Below are 20,043 nucleotides of genomic sequence, written 5' to 3' on the forward strand. Positions count from 1 at the left end.
AGATTCCTGTGCCATGGGGCAATGCTGGGCTGTGCCTGCAGCCTCCTACCTCCACTGGAGCCATCACCACCCAGAAATAAAGATACAAAAATGTTGTTTTTTATGACACTATGCTTTGTTTTTGGGGGGACGTGGCCAGCTGCAGCAAGGAGCTGAGGGAACACACCCAGGAATGGGAGCAGGGACAGGGAACGGGCTCCAGTCCCCTTGGGGTTGGCAGTAACTGGGAGGGGACACCCTGGCACAGATCTCCATGTCAGTGAGGTCTGTGTTTTGGTCCCAGAACACAGTGTGGCCAGTATATCCCAGTGCCAGGTCTTGCTCAGTGTATTCCTGTGGGTTCCTGAGTGTATCCCAGTGGGTGTCCAATGTCTGTCCAGTGTACCCCAGTGCGTGTCCAAGCTCCGTCCAGTGTCCCAGTCCAACGGGTCCCAGTGAATCCCTGGGGCTTGCACAGTGTATAGCAGTACTTCAGTGGGTTCACAGGGTCTGTCCAGTGTATCCCAGTATGTCCCAGTGTGTCCCAGTGTTTCCCACTATGTCCCATCGCCAACGGCAAACGGGCAGCCTCGGCGCCCTCCCTTTCGCTCCTCTATTGGTCAATTCCGCTGCCAATCTCACCGCTCGCCCTCCCGACTGGCCGGTTTGAACGCGCGGTGCGGCCTCTGATTGGTTGGAGGGCGGGCAGAGCGCTAGCCGTGTGCCCGCCCTCGCGCTGCGATTGGCAGAGCGCAGGGAGCCGCGGGCGCGGATTGGCTGCGCGTTTCGGCGGGACGAGCGGAGGTTTGAAGGGAACGTTGGCACCGCCATCACCGCCTCAGCCGCTATCGCCGCTGCCACCGCCGCTGCCACCGCCACTACCACCGCCATGGAGCTCTCGCAGCCCCAGTCGCCCCTCCGCGTACGTCCTGCGACCGCTGCCCGCGACCCTGCGGGACTTCGTGGTCCCCCGCCACGCCGTCCCCTCAGGGTCTCGGGCACCCGCAAGTTCTCCCGGGTCCCCCTCAGCATCTCCCCGGGTCCTTCACAGCCCCCCTTGGGTCTCCTCAGGGTCTCACCGGGCTCCTCTCTCTGCCCTTTCCCCAGCCCTCACTCTCCTCAGATTCTCCGCCCCTCTGCGATTGCTGTTCTCTTCCATTCCCCGGCCTGGCCCCCTCTTGTTCCCCCGGTGCTCCCCCTCACCGCCGCTGCCTTTCCCCCCACAGCCCGCCAACGAGAACATCGTGGTGGGCAAGCCCGATGGCCCCAAGAAGCTCTCGGTGGAGCACATCTACCAGAAGAAGACGCAGCTGGAGCACATCCTGCTCCGGCCAGACACCTACATCGGCTCCGTGGAGCTCGTCACCCAGGTAGGAGCAGGGGGCAGCGGGGCTGAGCCCCCCGAGCACCTCGGGGCAGGCGGGGAGTCTTTAGCAGCTGTTTACAAAGCACAAAACATCTGCTTATCAATCACAAATGGCACAGAGGAGGGGCTGTACTTGGGCACTTACAAATTCCTTTTTTTTTCAGCAAATGTGGGTTTATGATGAAGGCATTGGCCTCAACTGCAGAGATGTGACCTTTGTGCCTGGCTTGTACAAAATCTTTGATGAGATTCTGGGTAAGCTGACAGATCCATTGAGTCCGTGAGTGACGGGTTATTAACGGGGGTTGAATGGAAGAAACTGGAGCTAAACATAAATTATCAAGAACTTATTGGCAGTGCTTAATAGCAAGCCATTCATGGGAAACAAATGAAAAGAAAAAATTCTAAAATCTAATTACAAACCTGATTTCGTTCTGCCCAAAATTCTCCCTTTTATGTCAATGGTTGCACTGGAGAAATTCAGAGGTCATTTCCAACCTTCCTAATTCCATGATAACTTGTACTCCTCTTTGTAATTTGCAAAATGTTTTCATGCTGAGGTGATTATTAGTAACACTGTAGTGAGTTTTCGTGTTCATTCTACTGGAACACTTCAGAGTTCATAGTTTTCCCTTGATTGAGACTGTAATAAAAAACCAATATTCCCTTTCCTTTACAGTCAATGCCGCAGACAACAAGCAGAGGGATAAAAACATGTCGTGCATTAAAGTCACAATTGATGTGTAAGTTTGGTTTCCTTGTTTTTGGTTGCCTCCAGCTGTTCTGCAAAGCTGAGGTGGCACTGCAGGGCTGTGGGGCTGATCCAAGATAGACCAAATTTCATTCACCAGTTGTGAAAGCCTTTCTCTCTGCTTAGTGCCCTGGTCTCTTACAGAGGGCTGACTGGGGAAACAGCTCTTTTGTTGCTGTGGTTTTCCACCTCTTCCTCTCCCTGTTTATCTTGATTGAGCACAGACAGGGGTTTGGTGTGTGGGTCCATTTCAGAGCCAGCATGTGCAGATCTGGGCATTTCTGTGTTGCCTGTCCCCCCTCTGCTGGCAGCTGCTGCACTTGCTGAGCACAGATTTGTTCCTGGTGAAATGGTGCCTTTCCCCAGAGCCTTTTGGTGACTTCTTTCTTATCTCAGCCATTTGCAGCCTTAAAAACAATCTTTTCTTTCCCTCCCCAGAGAGAATAACACAATCAGTGTGTGGAACAATGGGAAAGGCATCCCAGTTGTTGAACACAAAGTGGAGAAGGTCTATGTGCCTGCTCTGATCTTTGGACAGCTGCTGACATCCAGCAACTACGATGACAATGAGAAGAAAGTCACAGGTGAGGAAGGCTCAGATATGCACTAATTTCTCTTGAGCAGCTCCAAGTGTGTGACCTGAACTAGAAAGGACAGGAAGGGGATCCTTGATACAGCATGAAAACTGAAAGAGGGGAAATTTAGGTGAGATATATGGAAAAAATTCCTCTCTGTGAGTGTGGTGAGGCCCCCCTGGCAGAGGTTACCCAGAGAAGCTGTGGCTGCCTCATCCCTGCAATTGTCTAAAGCCAGGTTGGACAGGGCTTGAAGCAATCTGGGCTTTAAGGTCCCTTCCAACACTAACCATTCTGTGATTCTATGAAAATGACATTCTGAATTTATCAGAGAAGTCTCTGTGCTCTGTTTAATCATAACAACAGTGCAAACATGGGAACAGGGAAAATTGTCTTTGAATATTCTCTTAAACCCTAATTAAATCAAAGTTTGTAGTTGCATACTGAGCTTGTTGAATATTGTTGCTTGTTGACAGTTGTCTTTGGATTGGGTGGACATTGACAAACTCCAGTCAGTCTTGGATCCTTTTAGATGGTTTTGGACAAAGAGAATAACACAAGTCTGTGTTCCTTCTAATTCCAGGGGGGAGAAATGGTTATGGAGCCAAACTGTGCAACATATTCAGCACAAAATTTACTGTGGAAACTGGATGTCGTGAATACAAAAAGTTATTCAAGCAGGTAGGAGCACTTTTCTTTCCAGGGAGTTTATACCTGAGGTTTTCAAATGAGACCCTCAGGTTTTGCTTCAAAATTCTAGTTCAGTGTGATTAGAGTAAATTTGACCCACAAAATGTAATTCAAAGGAATAATGAAATTAGCAGACAGCATGAGAATCTGGTTTTTAACCAGAGTTTTTGTTTAATTAAAGATATCTAAAACACATAAACCATCTTACTGTTTTTAAAAACTAAGGTAGTTATGTGTGTGTGTTTGACTTGCAACTCACCAAAGCTCCTTTCCTCAGACCTGGACAGACAACATGGGAAAGGCTGGAGAAATGAAGCTGAAATACTTTGATGGAGATGATTACACCTGTGTCACTTTCCAACCTGATCTGTCCAAATTCAAAATGACTGTTCTGGATAAGGACATTGTAGCACTGATGTCTAGAAGAGCTTATGATATTGCTGGATCCACAAAGGATGTCAAAGTTTTCCTGAATGGACAGAGGCTTCCTGTAAGTGAGCATTGAAAAGAAACACAAATATCTGCTTTTTTTTTTTCCATGCCATTTAACCAGTGAGATTCTTTTGAGGCCATTCCTCTCATCACACAGAGCAAAGGAACACATGCAGGAGGGATTTTTTTTGCAGGAGGATGTGAATTAAGGATTTATAGGAGCTATTATCAACCAGTTGTCTGCTGTCATCTGCGTGCAGGTGAAAGGATTCCGCAGCTATGTGGATCTCTATCTGAAGGACAAGGTCGATGAAACTGGGAATGCACTTAAAGTTATCCATGAGGAAGTCAATTCCCGATGGGAAGTGTGCTTGACTTTGAGTGAAAAAGGCTTCCAGCAAGTCAGCTTTGTTAACAGCATTGCCACCACAAAGGTAACCCCTTAGTATGTTTGATCAAACTTGAATATTCTTGGTTATTTGTAAGTGTACACATGTTAGTGAAAAATAACGTTGCAAAGGATGTGCTTAAAGTTTTAAATAGATATTTCTATTTTTGTGGGTTTAGTGGCCTCAGTCTCAGATCCTTGTCCCATTCTCCTCAGGGTGGCAGGCACGTTGATTATGTGGCTGACCAGCTCGTGACAAAAATCATTGATGTTGTGAAAAAGAAGAACAAAAACGGAGTTGGAGTGAAGCCTTTCCAGGTACAATGTCAGAATTTTCCAAGTGGGAAGCACAACTTGAGCATTACTGCAAATTGTAACTTCAGCTTAATGCATAGCTGCATTAATTAATAACACATTTTCATTGTGCAGACATTTCATTGTGCAAATTGTAACTTCAGCTTAATGCATAGGTGCATTAATTAATAACACATTTTCATTGTGCAGACAATATGTAGAAGATTGCTAATTATAGAAGTCTCATATTGTCCAATTTAAGCCAATTAACTTCCCTTTGCAAGTCAGTGTAGATGCACTAAACCTCACTATCTGTTAGATTACACCTATTGAGGTGCAGAGATGCCAATTCTTGACATTCCAAATCGTCTAACGTTTCATGAATGTTCATTAGCTGTTCAAAATTAACAAAATATCTGTGAAAATTCCAAACTTTACAGTGCTGAGTGTTCCCTCACTGTACAGTGTGTGATCCTTGTTGTATTTAACTACAGGTGAAGAACCACATGTGGATTTTTGTGAATGCCTTAATTGAAAATCCAACCTTTGACTCTCAGACTAAGGAGAACATGACTCTGCAGGCAAAGAACTTCGGCTCTACCTGTAAACTGAGTGAAAAATTCATTAAGGGTGTAAGTCCTGATGTGCATGGGCAGTCAAGATGGCTGTAAAAAACACGTAACAAAAGTTTCTGTCACTGCTGAGGCTTTTCCCACAACTTTGGATTGGGTTTTGTGTTGCAGGCAGTTGGCTGTGGCATTGTTGAAAGTATCCTAAATTGGGTAAAATTTAAAGCTCAGAACCAGCTGAATAAGAAATGTTCAGCTGTGAAACACTCCAAGATTAAGGGTGTTCCAAAACTGGATGATGCCAACGATGCTGGTAAGTGTTTGACATCCTTTGTAACCAGTTCATTGAAAAACAGTTAAAACTTGTTCCTTGAACAAAAGCTTTGTCTCCTAAGGAGAAGTGAGAAGAGAAAACCTGTCATTATAGTTTTACTCCCATTTTGCAGTCCCATTTACTATGATTATCCCCACTTACTGTGTGCAGTGCCAAAAAAACTGCCTTAAAAGATTATTTATACTTGTTCAGTCGTGAATGTGCAGCCTTGGATTTCATTTTATAAGTAGAGAACTGACTCAATTTTCTTCTTTTTTAGGCAGCAAGAATTCTTTAGATTGTACACTGATCCTGACTGAGGGAGACTCAGCCAAAACTCTGGCTGTCTCTGGTCTGGGAGTGGTTGGTAGAGACAAATATGGAGTATTTCCTCTCCGTGGGAAAATCCTCAATGTCAGGGAAGCTTCTCACAAGCAGGTTGGTTGGAAAATGGTTACAGTTAGGTGGTGGAAGGTGTGGTGTGATTTGTGCAATGGGTCGGTGCAGCTGCACCTGAAGCACTGGAACTCCAAGGAGCAGTGTCTGAAACACTTCCCTCAGCTTGAGCCTGCCTCACTGGTTAAGTGGGAATATTGATTAAGTCCTGTTCAGTGATTTGCCTGAGGGGATAATATTCATGTTGTGCATTGGGAAATGTTTTGAATTATCTAGAGTAATTTAATCATTAGAAATTATACATTTCTAAACAGCAAAAAAACCCCAGCAGGACAGAACTCAGCCAATGATTCACTTATGGATAACTTTATACTTTCTTGAGCTACATTTTGAGTCTGAAAGACAAGTTTTTATTCTGTGTGATCTCTTTCAGATTATGGAAAATGCTGAAATCAACAACATCATCAAGATTGTGGGTTTGCAGTATAAAAAGAACTATGAAGATCAAGAATCTTTAAAAAGTCTTCGCTATGGAAAGATTATGATCATGACAGATCAGGTTAGGTTCATTAAAATTGAAAGTTGGGAGAGGATAACAATTAGTACTTAAATAAAGAGATAGGAAGAAAACATTTCTCTAACTGCTGCTATTGTTGTACCTAATTCTCTGGGTTTCTTATTCCTATTTTACATTTTTGTGGGTGAAAATGTCTTTTCAGCCATAAAAAAAGTAAAATGCTGAGTTACATCAATCAGCCAAACACTGTCTCTCCATTCTGCTGATTCAAAGTCTTTGACCAGTCCTTGACACCTTTTTTCACCTTTTCTGTTTCTCTTCATTTTCAGCAATTAACACATGGCCACCTTTTTAGAGGTGAAAGTTAATAGGGTCAGCTGGAATTACAGAGTCACTTACTATTAAGCCAACAATTGTCATTTCCATCATTCTATTATAAAATATGGTTTGTTTTTTTTTTATTTTAAAATTCAGGATCAGGATGGATCACACATCAAAGGTTTGCTGATTAACTTCATCCATCACAATTGGCCATCTCTTCTAAGACACAATTTTTTGGAGGAATTCATTACTCCCATCATAAAGGTGAGGGCTGGGGGAGGATGAGGTGAATGACTGAGGATCTGTTGCCCCAAAATGCCTTTCATTTCACAGTTAAAATGTTTGTCCACTGTAGGCCTTTAAAAATAAAGAAGAAATTGCATTCTACAGCATTCCTGAGTTTGAAGAATGGAAAGCCAATACACAGAACTACAACTCATGGAAAATCAAGTACTACAAAGGTTTGTAAAACTTAATATGGGGAAACTGATCCAAGTGAGAGCATTTATGATTTGCTGCAGTCAATCCTGCTTTGCAGAAAGGATTTGGACTGGGTGTCCTCCAAGTCTCTTCCCTCCTATGATATTCCAATTAGATTTCAGATATCTACAGGAATTACAGACAAAATCCAAAACTACTACATGCCACTGCTCACTTAGTTGTAATTCTTATGGCTTTTGTGATACATCTCGTTTTGAAATAACTTAAGTTTTCAGCAAGTCATCTTCACACTGCATGTTCATATGATGCATCACAAAAACTGGGCATAGCAAAATATTTCTTTGAATTGGAACTTAATTTAAGCAGAAAAGTCATTAGGATTACTTCTCCTGTCCCTGCAGGTTTGGGTACCAGCACGTCAAAGGAGGCCAAAGAATACTTTGCAGATATGGCAAAACACCGAATTGGCTTCAAATATTCTGGGCCTGAAGATGATGCTGCGATCACCCTGGTAACAAACACTTGATTTAATTGCTGACTTACTACCTTTGGTATTTCACCTTGTAGAGTGCTCTGTATTTTCTCTTAAAATGCTCTTGGAAGCCTTTGGGCTGGAGACAATGTCTGTGTTACCAAGGCTACAGCTTTAGTTGAACCAGGAGCGGCGAATCTGCCCCTCAACCTCAGGGCAAAAGTACCCTTTTAGTGATGGGCTTTAAATATAGCTTGGAACAAACTGATCACTACAAACCAATTGACATTTTCAGACACAATAGTAAATATTCCTTCAACATTTTTCTGTGTATTCTGCTGCAGTTTTTTTCCAAGTTAGATCTCCCCTTCTTCCCCCAGTGCAAAGCAGTGGGTTAAATTAGTCCTTGTTTCTGTGAACTTCACCTTAGCTGGTCTTTGATTCTTAAATATTCAGAGTTGTTAGGCAATGTCAAAAAATCAAGTTTTTCCCCAAAATATTAATTTCCCCTCAAATCTGCTTTAGTCTTTTGTTATTGTATTAAAAATCTGTAAATTTAAACCTAACTACTCTGTCTTCTACAGAGTGGTGGAAATTATACTCTTAATATGTTTAGCTCCAGAAAGCTTTTATTGCATTTCTTGGGCTCTTAAATCAGCCTGTTTAGCATGTTGTTCTCCTGGGTAAGCTCTTCCTTTTTCTCAAGTGATCCAATAGTGCACAACCACAGAATGTTCTGGAATTGAGTTACTTTTCATTTTGTAACATGCAGGCCTTTAGCAAGAAGAAGATAGAAGAGCGAAAGGAGTGGCTGACTAATTTCATGGAGGATAGAAGACAACGGAAGCTGCACGGTCTACCAGAGGTAAAAGGTTTATGTTTATAAGGCAACTGGTTTCCAGTCTCTGCCTGGGGCTGTTCTCAGCTTCATCCCAGCACACCAGAGCTGCACACAGCTCAGTCAGTGAGTCAGGTCCGGATTAAAGGACGTTGAAAATGTGTCAGGATTTTGCAGAGCAGCTTCTTCTCTCGTCTTATCAGTGTAGCCTCATTGTCAATTATCCAACTGTCAGCTTCATTTTTAACTCTCATCTTTCAAGTTGCTGTATCAATAGGAAAATGATAACTCAAGCAGAGGAAAATAAAGTCTTTATTTCCACCAAAATGGTGGAAATAATGCATCCTGGGAAGTGTTTCCCTTTGCCATGCAAAGAGTGTCATCACTTGAACTGTATTTAGCTGGTCTTACAAGGGGTTCCCATTTCAGTGAAACCAGCCAAGAAACTGATTAGGCCCTGTTAAAATTAAGGCAATCTTCTCTCTGCTTTTTTTTTTGTCAGGAATACCTGTATGGGAAAAACACTGATTACCTGACATACAATGACTTCATCAACAAGGAATTAGTGCTGTTCTCAAACTCAGATAATGAAAGATCAATCCCATCACTGGTTGATGGTAAGTGATTGATAAGTTGTGATTCTGCATGGTGTATCCCCAGAACTGAGGAAATGGGTGTTTGATGTCCCATCAGAGCCAGGAGACCTGCTGAGGTGTCAGGGTCAGCATCCTGAAGTCTGTTTTCTGCTTAAGAGTTCTTTCATCATTGGATGAGATGTCTTGTCCATTTTGTAGTATATTAATGCCAGTACCTTACTCAGCTGGTACAGAATCTTTAAGTAGTTCTTGCATCTCTAGAGAGCCAAATGCATCACATCACATGTTCTAACCACGAGGTCTTCTCTATTTTCACACAGGTTTGAAGCCAGGCCAGAGGAAGGTTTTGTTCACCTGTTTCAAACGGAACGATAAGCGGGAGGTGAAGGTTGCTCAGCTGGCTGGTTCTGTAGCTGAGATGTCCTCATACCATCATGGTGAGGTAAGAACCTGCCTGGGTGTGCAAAACACTCTAAAGGAAAGGCAAAAAGCCCTTCTGTTGATGTGAGTTACAATGCCTCTAAAGCAGAATTAGGTGTTTGAGTGTGCACACCAAAGGGAAGTTGCTGTTCAGCTGTTTCCACAATTAATTCTTCAGTATTAATTTAATCTGATGTTTGTCACTCTGCCTGTCCTGTCTGGACATCATGGGAGCATAGTTCATTCAAAAAGTGGAACAAGAAAACTCTACTTAATTTGTGATGGACTTAGGCAAATGTTAATAACCTTTCTGCTTGGGTCAGGAAAAGTTAAGCACTACCACAAGGTTCTCTGTGGAGACTGACAGAATCTTTCACTGGAGGTTTCAGAGCAGGTAGACAGCAATAGATAGAGACATGGATCACTAGAACATTTCAGATGGTCTTGGGATGCATTTTCCTTGAATTTCCTCCAGTATTTCATCAATGGAGTTTATCCTCTGTATCAGTTAAGTTCTTGGTGTGAATGTTGCCTTACTCTGTCCGTCCCCTGAACCATTCTGCATTGCACAGCTTTGCACCTCCTTTATTGCAGGCTGCACTGATGATGACCATCATTAACTTGGCTCAAAACTTTGTGGGCAGTAACAACCTCAACTTGCTCCAGCCCATTGGTCAGTTTGGCACAAGGCTGCATGGGGGCAAAGACTCTGCCAGCCCTCGATACATCTTCACCATGCTCAGGTCAGCATTCTAAAGTTCTTACTGTACTAAAGGACTCCATTTTACAGCAATTAAAATGGAAAAGAAATTGGATTTTTCCCTTTAAAACTTTGGGCTATACTTGCATGCTCAGAGTAGCAACAATTGAAATGATTCAGGTGCTAGGTTTCATTATGGAAACGTGGCTATCAGCACAGAGAATATGGAAATGGAAGCAGAACTAAAGGGAGACATTTGGGTGGGATAATAAAAATTAAGGAGGTTTCTTTTTGCATGGCAGTCATGTTCTGTAGCAAGAATTTGGGCTTAAATTCCCTTCTCTGTTCCAGTCCCCTGGCACGCCTGGTGTTCCCACCAATGGATGACAACATCCTGAGGTTCCTCTATGATGACAACCAGCGTGTGGAGCCAGAGTGGTACATGCCCATCATTCCAATGGTGCTGGTCAATGGAGCTGAAGGGATTGGCACTGGCTGGGCCTGTAAAATCCCCAACTTTGATATCAGGGAAGTTGTTAACAATATCCGTCGGCTGATGGATGGAGAAGAGCCACTGCCAATGGTAAATAATATAATTAAAAAAACAAATGTCTTGCTTGTTAGTTTATTGAACTCATATTGAGTATTTTATGGGCATTCTTAAAAAAAGAGGCATCCACACAAAGCTGAATCCGGTGTTTTTGCTCCTCAGCTTCCCAGTTACAAGAATTTCAAGGGCACCATAGATGAGCTGGGGCCTAATCAGTATGTGATAAGTGGTGAAGTGTCCATCCTTGATTCTACAACCATCGAGATCACTGAGCTGCCAGTCAGAACATGGACACAGGTAATAAACAGGGAATCTGCTCTGGAATATACACTTTGCTCTTTAAAGCAAAAAGTGAGTAGTGGGTTTAGATCTGACTTTGTTTCTTTCCTCAGACATATAAAGAGCAGGTTCTGGAGCCGATGTTGAATGGCACTGAGAAGACCCCCCCTCTAATCACAGACTACAAAGAATATCACACAGACACCACGGTGAGGTTTGTGGTGAAGATGACTGAAGATAAACTAGCAGAAGCCGAAGCTGTGGGGCTGCATAAGGTCTTCAAACTCCAAACAAGTTTAACGTGCAACTCCATGGTACGTGACAGATTTTGCTGAAGGAATTTCTTGGTTTAACTCAGACACTGTGGACAGCTGCAGTCGTTGCGTGAAACAAAAATCCTCTTTGGCAGTAACCTATTCACTTCGATTTTTCTGCTGTTACTGGTTTTAAATCAGCTTTCAAAGGTCAAGAGCCTGGCTTAGGAGTGAGTCCAGAGTGGATGGTTTGCCTGAAGGAGGCAAAATGATCTGAAGTCACAGTTTGCAGAGCTCTGTGAGCCAGCAGCAGGGGCACTGAACGTCTGGTTCCTGACAATGTGCGAAGCTTTGATGCGAGATGTTTGTCCTGCACAGAGCTCTAAGATTGAAGTAACCTTAACTCTACTGCTTGTATTCAAGAACACTGAAATTCTAAAATTGTCTCTGCTGCTGTGCTCACAAACTGAAGTAGTTTCTAGAACAACACTGAGATTTGATAATTTGTTGGTTACTAATTCGGTGGTACCATCACACCTGTGTTACAGGTGACTTTCAGTGGGTTTGGAATCAGTTTTATCATCATAACACCCGTGTTCTTTCATTTTCCTCCAGGTTCTTTTTGACCATGTTGGCTTTCTCAAGAAATACGACTCTCCCCAGGATATTCTTAAGGAGTTCTTTGAACTCCGGCTCCGATATTACAACCTGAGGAAGGAATGGCTCATTGGGATGCTGGGTGCTGAGTCTGCAAAGCTGAGCAACCAGGCTCGCTTCATCCTGGAGAAAATAGATGGCAAAATTGTGATTGGTATGTTGTTCTTGGTGACTGGGATTGGAACTGGGAGAACTGGGTGATCTCTTGAGCTCTGTCAGCACCCCCTCAGCCCCAGGCTGGTTTTTACAAACCACACCAGGGCTTATCTCTGTTCTTGTGACATCTAAGAGGAAAATGCTTCACAGAGTATCCTTGGTCTGTGTATTATATACATAATAATGACAATGGGATACTTATGTAGCTTTCCTGCTCTGTGTTTGAGAATTTTTGAGAGAATTTTTAAATAGTTTAGCAATCATTCCCATTTATTTCTGACTTGGGAGGAGTAAGAGTTAATTATTTGTGGGTTTAGAAAGGGGCAGTGTTTGCTGTTAAATGCATTCTTAAGAATCTGTATCTCTCTCCATTATCTTTGTGAACCTCTGCAAAAATACTCCAAATCACGTTCTCAGTGGACTGGGGGTTTCAAACTTAGATGATACTCAAGCAGCAGCATCTGAGAATCATGAGCTGGAAAAAGAAGCAGATCTTTGTTCCCAACATTCACATTTTTCAATCAACTTTTCCCCCTCGGTGTAAAAGCCGGGCTGTGTTCCGCTGCCTTCACGGCCAGACAACGTGTCATAAGATGCTTTGTGGTTTGTGTCTGAAGGCAGCCCAGTAATCCCAGCAGCTCTAGTCTGTCTGACTGAACTCAGGAAGAGAAATAATTCCCTTGAAATGCATTTTCTTGGGTTTTTTTGTAATAAGTAGTTCCAAGGCTGCCAGAGCTGGTTTCATTTGTATTTGTGTCTCATGGTTGATGGTTTCTGATACCTTAAAAAGGAGCAAATTCCAGCTGAAGCATTTCCAGTGGTTGAGCACTTAGAGCATAAATTTCCTGGGTGATGTCTAATGAGGTGCAAGCTATACCAAGCTATCAAGGATTTCTTTCTCCACCTGATGTCTGTACCATCATACCTTTTTTCCCCAAGTTCAAAAACTACTTAAAACAGGGGAAATGCATGTATGGAAACAAAGACAAATATTAAAACTGTTTTGGCTGGTACAGGAGCAATGCTTCCCTGACAAATCTCCTGCTAAACAGGAGTTTTTCAGGTGTTGTTCAGGCTCTTCCACATGTCCCAGCTGTGATGTGGAAAGGCTGGTTTGGAGCTCTGTAGGATGCTGAGCAGCTTCAGCCACAGCATCCAAACTGTAAAGCTCATCTGTCACTCCTAACAGCCACTGGTAGTGGGCATTGAGTGACAATCCTGAAACGTCTGTTTGCAGAAAACAAACCCAAGAAAGAGCTGATTCAAGTTCTCATCCAAAGAGGGTACGAGTCTGATCCAGTGAAGGCTTGGAAGGAGGCTCAGAACAAGGTAATGCCTCAGTCATCCTCTGAATATGCCCAAACTGGCCCTGAGCTCTGAGGCTCTGTAATCCTCAGAGAGGCCCAAGTTGCTTTTCAGTTAGCAGGATTCCAAGAGCTTCCATGTTTGATCAGTAGCCCTACCCATGTGTGTCAGGGTTTTTGTTGACTGTGTTTGTTTCAAATCCACTTTTAGGATGAAGAGGAGGAAGAGGAGGAAGAGAGTGACAAAGAATCAGCTGCAGCCTCTGGCCCTGACTTCAACTACCTGCTGAACATGCCCCTGTGGTATCTGACCAAGGAGAAGAAAGATGAGCTCTGCAAGCAGAGGGATAACAAAGTATGTGCCTTCCTTTCCTTATAAAAGCATTATATTTACAATATATTATGTGTTATACGGGTTATTTTTGGCTGGTGGATTGCAATGTGTTATTGATGATTATCTGGGATTCCCTTTAGGAAAAGGAGCTGGAAAACCTGAAGAGGAAGAGTCCCTCTGACCTGTGGAAGGAAGACCTTGCTGCCTTCATTGAAGAACTCGATGTATGTCAATGCTCAGTGCAGAAAATCAACTCCCTCATCTTATCCAGCAGCCCTTTATTGACTTTTGTATTTCTTTGTGTTATTTTATGCTCCCCTCTGCAGGTAGTGGAGGCCAAGCAAGCACAGGATGAGAGTGCAGGGATTGTTGGCAAACCTCTGAAGGTGAAAGGAGGGAAAGCAAAGGTGAAGAAGGCCCAGCTGGCAGAAGTGATGCCATCCCCTCATGGCATCAGGGTTGTTCCTCGGATCACTGCTGAGATGAAGGCAGAGGCAGAGAAGAAAACTAAGAAGAAAGTAAAGGTAAAAAGGAATATTCCAAATGCTCCATCTTCTTTTACACCCTCTTCAATACAGTCCTAAAAATGTGAGTCCTTGTTAGCTGGACTTGTCCTGTTGAAGCTGTTATTCAAGGAGAGGGACAGGACCCAGTCCTGAGGATTTGGGAACCACTGGGAATAGGGGTATCTCAGTCTGAAGGAGAACAGACTCACATATCAGGAGGTGGCTTAGAGGGAAATTTTTGGCACATTGCACTGCCAGGGATGGGCTGGTAGCTCAGAAAGGGGGGTGGATGTAAGTAAGGTTGTTCCAGGTGTCTTGGGAATTTGATAAACCCTCTAGCAGGCGGGAAGCACAGCCAGCACATTCCCTTCTCCAGAACAGCCTTTACATATCCTGCAATGCTTTCACCCACTTAATGCCATCATTGTTCTCTCTATCAAGGAGATAAAAAAGATTGAACTCTTTTTATAGGACTAGTTGAAATTGTGTCATTCAGCCATTTCCAACAGAGAGATATAACCCATCCCTTCACCTGTTTGACCCTGGAAGCCACACAGGTCTCTCTTTTCCTCCACATGATTCCACCCAACAGTTTTTCCAAATAATTTTTGCTTTTGTTTTGATCCCACCCTGTCCTGTCCTGTGTCCCCATCCCCCCCAGAGCCAGCACACAGCAGCAGGACCAGAGTGCTCAGGAGTGGGGCCAGAGTTCCTGTTTTTGTTCATGTTGGATTTTGCCTTTTAAGTCACCTGATTTGGGGGCAGACCCTGTCCAATTTACAGATCTGTCTGTAATCAATTCTACACATAGTTTATTTTACAGACTTAGATTTCTTGTACCACTACTTTAAATTGCTAAAATAAGCAGCTCCTTCCTCCATTACCCCATGTGCCTCTTCTCTGTGAGCTGACTCACTGTTTGGTATCTGCTTGCATCTGCAGAGTGAAAAAACTGAATTTGATGAGAATCAGGATGAAAACACATCCGGAGAGAAGGAGACTGCAGGCCTGAAGAAGAGATTAGCACAGAAGCTGAAGACTGAGCAAGGTAAATGCTTTGATTTTATTCCCTCCAAGGAAAAGAGGGAAAGGGTTGTCAGTTTGGTTATCTGACCTCTTCCTGAAGGTGGTGAGTAACACCTAGGATCAGTAATTTTGGAAAAACTGGCTGAGAAAGTGATCCTGGATGACAGTCAAGCAGGATAGATTCCTATTTCTCTTTGTTTAAGCCAGAATCCTCTGAATTCAGTGTATTTCTAAGCTGAGCTTGAACTGCTGAGCCTGAACTAGATCTACATGGAAGTTTGCTGGTTCATCCTGCACTGCCTCCCAATCTTTTTCAGGAGCTAAGAGACAGGCCACTCTGCCTTTCAAGCCATTAAAGAAAACCAAGAAACGAAACCCTTGGTCTGACTCAGGGTCTGATTCAGAGTCTGACTTTGAAGCACCTCCTCAAAGAGAGCGAGTGGTTCGCCAGGCAGCAGGTGAGTGAGGACATGGATGCAGGAGAAGGATGGTCCTCCTTGTGGAGACTAGATAGGGACCTCCCAGAGCCTCAGATCACATTGAGAAATCATCTTTAAAAGGCTTCTTTATTTTACTGTCTGAAACTATTAAATATTTCTACCGTTTGTGCACATTTTCAAGGAAAAGCAGAAATGGGCAACTAGAGAAATATGGCTATTTGGTTTAATTACACAACTGTCTTGGCACATAAAATGTGTTGTGGGTGAGGTTGGAAGACTCCAAATGACAGAACACATTTGTCATTTGGAGTCTTCTCCCTGGCAGACTCAGCATCTGCTTGTTTTTATTCAGATCTTTATTTTTTAATAACTGTAGCTAAAATATTGAAAAATAAACAGAGCTGCATATTGCCAAATGTGTAAAATAACACATCTGTGTTCTTCCATCAGCCAAAGTCAAGCCCATGGTCATTTCGGACTCGAATCACTCCAGCTCAGATGAGGGCTCTGAATTCCACGGTGACAGTGAAGGCAACTCTGAATCGGACACAAACTCTAAGAAAAAGGCTCCTCCCAAGCCTAAACCTGCTCCCAAGTGAGTATTTTTCCATAATCACTGGAAATTGTGCTTAATGCTACACAGAAGTTAAAAGCTTTTTTTTTTTTATTCCCCTATTTAGTGCCTCATAAACTGAATTAAAATCTTGGGGTTTTGTTTTCCAGGGAAACCACTGAAAAAGCAGCAAAAGCTCCCAAGCAAAAGGCAGTGCCAAGTGCTGTTCCTGGTGAGTGTGAGACCTCTTAAACCACGTGGATTGCTCTATAATCCCTCAGCAGTGCACAGGGAAGAGCAGAGGGGATAATTTGGCTGTTTCAGGCTGACTTTCTGCTTTCCTTATCCCCTTCCAGTCCAAGATGTCCCTGAGGACAAGGTGAGCCAGGCTCCTGCAGCTCCATCCGTCCCAGTGCCGAGCACCAAGGCTGTGCCCAAAAAAACTGTAGCAGCCAAGAAGGCTGGAGCCACCAAGGGTAAGGGCAGCTCAGCAACATCAGGTTTTGAGAACAATTATAATTCCTGTGGGAAACAGTCCCGGTGATTTCGCTTGGCATTCCAGGGCCTGGGCAACCGGAGTTTGCATTTCAGCAAAGATCTGAGGTTTGTGGCAGAGGTTCTCTGGTTGTCATGTTTGAGGTCTGTTTCCAAACATATCGTGTTCTAGTTCATGTTGGACATGCTAGGAGGGAGGGAATTTTAGTTTGGGAACAGGAAAAGTGAATGCTTCCTACAGTGCTATGTAATACTTGGCAGGGATAATCCGAGTGGAATTTGTGTCTTGCAGTCAATGTCCTACTTCGTGTCTTTTTGGGAAGAAAGCAGGCAAGCTTTTGGGGGTAGTTTGATCTATTCAATGCTGGATCCATCTCATCCATCTCCAGCATTTGACTCAGAGATTTTTAAACCCCAGGCTTTGACACGATTTTGTATATTCCAAATGGAATCAACTCGGTGTTGATCCCAGCAGGAAAATAGTGTTACTTCCATTCCTAAACTGAGAAAGCATGTTATCACTCAGAAATGGCCTGAAATGAGCTGAACTGGAAGCTGTGCTTCAAGTTGCTCTTTTAAAAAGTGAAAATATAGGTAAGAAGGAATGAGTTGAGTGTTTGGGAAATTCCTTCCTTGCTGTGCAGGATTTTGAAGGTCTGAGATGGGTTATGGAGCCTTGAGAGATCAGGACTTTTCAATCTGAAATAGTCTGTGAATTGCTTTGGGCACTCTTTAATTTGATCCTCTAAATGTAGCGGAACTGAGCAGATAAACAACCTCATTCCTCACCATCTGTGGAAGAAAGATCTTTCTAGAAAACCCAGCTTCAAACGGAGCCGACCTGCGCGCTGACCCCGCGGCAGCACGGAGCCTGTTGCTGTTGGAAGTAATTCCCAAAGTGGGAATGAGAGAGCAGTGAAACAGGGGTTTAACAGCGTGTTCTGTTCCAGACAACCAGCCCTCCATCATGGATATCCTGGCCAAGAAAAAGGCGGCACCCAAAGCCAAGCCAGCAGCCAAGGAGGGAGCCCTGCACGCCGGGGGTGACAACGCCAAGGGGAGGAAGGCTGTGAAGAGGCAGCCAAGCTCTTTGGATTCGGATTCCGATTCAGATTTTGGCTCAAAGCCTGCCAAATCTGTTGTATCAAAGGTTTGTGCAATGAGGGAACCTCAGAGTGTGGGGTGGGTTCTCCTGTCAGGAAAAGCTGGTGGAGGTTGAGCCTCTACCTGGGAGTGGGGAATGGGGAAGAGGAGGGTCGTAGAATCATGGACTATTCTGAGCTGGAAGTGACCCACAAGGATCATTGAGTACAAGTCCCAGCCCTGCACAGGAGACCCCAGCAATCCCACCCTGTGCCTGAGAGCATTTTCCAAACACTCCTGGAGCTGTGTCAGCCTTGGGGCTGTGACCATTCCCTGGGGAGCCTGGGCAGTGCCTGAGCACCCTCTGGGATAAGAACCTTTCCCCCATAAGGGTCAGACACCCCAGATCCTTGGCCTGCTCCCACTGTCCCCATGGCACAGCAGGCGTGTGGTACTCATCATGTTCCCTGTGGGTGCTCAGATCCATGATTCCTTTCCTGCTTTCCCTCCAGAAATCCAAGGTACAGGAAGACACCTTCACCATTGACTCTGGTGATGAAAGCCCTGCACCTCAGCCCCGTGCCAGGCCTGGCCGTGCCAAAAAACCCGTCCAGTACCTGGAGGAGTCCTCTGAGGACGACCTGTTTTGAGTTCTTAGGAAAATTTTAAACTCCAGATCCACAACAAGCCTTCAGCAGCGCTCCAGAGCTCCCACCAAAGACCATCTCAGCCTAGGAAATCTTCTCCAAATGTGAGCCACTCCAAAACTGTTCATTACTGGTGAACACAGCTGGTTTTTTCTTTGGTTTTAGATAAGTTAGATTTGTTTAAACAGGAACATCCCCTTTTTGGTGAACACTGGAGCCACGTGCCCAGCAAGTGCTGCCACACTTCCCTCTTCCCCATTATTTGACACTTTGTGGTCATTTTAGTGTTAAAGTTGACTTTAGAACATGCAAAATCCTTTAAAATTTATACATCCCTCTTGAAATATCTTATAGTACTAAAATACATTAATTTTTAATTCTACTACCCAACTCAGGTGAGCTGGAGTCATGTTTCCAGCACTATTCCTTCACTATGTAAATATTTCTGTGTTTGTTCTTGTGCCGAGTTTGTTTGTTTAAGTATTTGTCTAATAAAAGTGTTTGTACTTATTTTCTTCACTTCACCGTGGGTTTTTTGGGAAATAACAACTTCAGAGCTTGTGCTAAGCCCTCCCTCTGTCAGAGCAAAGGGCTTGGCACGAGCTCTGGGGGGTGCTGGGCTGGTTGGCCACTTCCCCACTGGCTGTGGCCACTGTGGCTCCACAGCTGAATTCTTGTGAACACCCCTGTGGTCCCCAGCACGGAGGGAGCTGCTTGCCCAGAGCAGCTGTGGTTGCCCCATCCCTGGAAGTGTCCAATGCCAGGTTGGAACAGCCTGGTCCAGTGGAAGGTGTCCCTGCCTATGGAAGGGGATGGGACTGGATGAGCTCTAAGCTCCCTTCCCATCCAAACCATTCCATGAAAGCCCAGGGCCCCCCGTGCTATCGGTGCTTTGCTGGAACCCAGTCAAGTGTGGAAAGCTCTGTCAGATTTTCCACTGGCTCTGGAGAGCGTCTCCAGCACGTCCCCTCCACAGGCCGGGCTATTTACAGCTCCTCTTGCTGCACAACACCCATGACAGAGCCATGGGTGGGCTGTGGGGCTGCTCTCTGAGCTCTGGCATCACCCTCATGTGCATGGAGAGCTCTGGGAACACAGAGTGGAGCAGAGAGTCCATACCAGGAGTTTCCCATCCCAAATCTTTGGATGGGATGCTGGGGATGTTGTTGGATGGGAGCTGGGCTCTGGGGCATCAGGCACTTGCCCACCCTGGCATTGCATGAGGGGGGTCTGAGGGTGACCTGTGCTGTCCTGAGCTCTGCTCCCTTTACTGGAAAGGGGATTTGAGGGCTCACCAAATGCTGCCAGCACTGGGCAAGGGCTGGCAGGAGCCCTGGCTGTGCCACACAGGATTTTGTAGGAATTACTCTACACGTGCCAGAGCTGGGGACAACCTGGGAAGATCCATGGGACCCCCCAACAACCCTGGCACAGCGTCCTGGGGCAGAGAGGGCTGGTGCCAGCTGTGAGCATCCCCCAGGCACAGCAGGGCACGGGTGTACCCAGGCTCTGATGCATCAGGGGGTCATGGGGGGTTTTTTGGGGGCCGAGTGCTGTAGCCTGGGGACCCTGAGGCCCTGTGGGTTTGGGAAGGACAAAGTTTGGGGGCATTTCTGCACTGGGGGAAGCCACCGCCCCTCTCAACCTGGGCAGGGCAGCTTTTGTCCTTGAGCCCCACCGGCAGCGCTGAGCCCTTCCCTC

General features: G+C 44.8%; 1 protein-coding gene across 1 annotated transcript; it reads left to right on the forward strand.

The window, feature by feature from the left end:
• Positions 1–814: 814 nt before the first annotated feature.
• On the forward strand, positions 815–18,853 carry TOP2A (DNA topoisomerase II alpha). The gene is made up of 35 exons (XM_071450873.1): positions 815–901; positions 1,206–1,349; positions 1,510–1,600; positions 2,025–2,088; positions 2,535–2,680; positions 3,255–3,352; positions 3,639–3,851; positions 4,054–4,227; positions 4,398–4,499; positions 4,970–5,107; positions 5,219–5,357; positions 5,638–5,795; positions 6,187–6,312; positions 6,745–6,855; positions 6,947–7,052; positions 7,434–7,543; positions 8,277–8,369; positions 8,845–8,959; positions 9,259–9,380; positions 9,953–10,101; positions 10,410–10,641; positions 10,771–10,905; positions 11,001–11,201; positions 11,757–11,952; positions 13,192–13,283; positions 13,470–13,613; positions 13,733–13,816; positions 13,919–14,116; positions 15,041–15,146; positions 15,442–15,582; positions 16,015–16,159; positions 16,288–16,349; positions 16,474–16,593; positions 17,563–17,762; positions 18,208–18,853. The coding sequence occupies exons 1-35, from the start codon at positions 869–871 to the stop codon at positions 18,343–18,345; spliced, it is 4,626 nt and encodes a 1,541-aa protein (XP_071306974.1). The 5' UTR covers positions 815–868; the 3' UTR covers positions 18,346–18,853.
• The last annotated feature ends 1,190 nt before the right edge of the window (positions 18,854–20,043 follow it).

The sequence above is a fragment of the Agelaius tricolor genome, unplaced genomic scaffold (genome assembly GCF_023055355.1).
Source record: "Agelaius tricolor isolate 1412-34295 unplaced genomic scaffold, bAgeTri1.0.p SCAF_31, whole genome shotgun sequence".
In the NCBI taxonomy this organism is placed as follows: Eukaryota; Metazoa; Chordata; class Aves; order Passeriformes; family Icteridae; genus Agelaius; species Agelaius tricolor.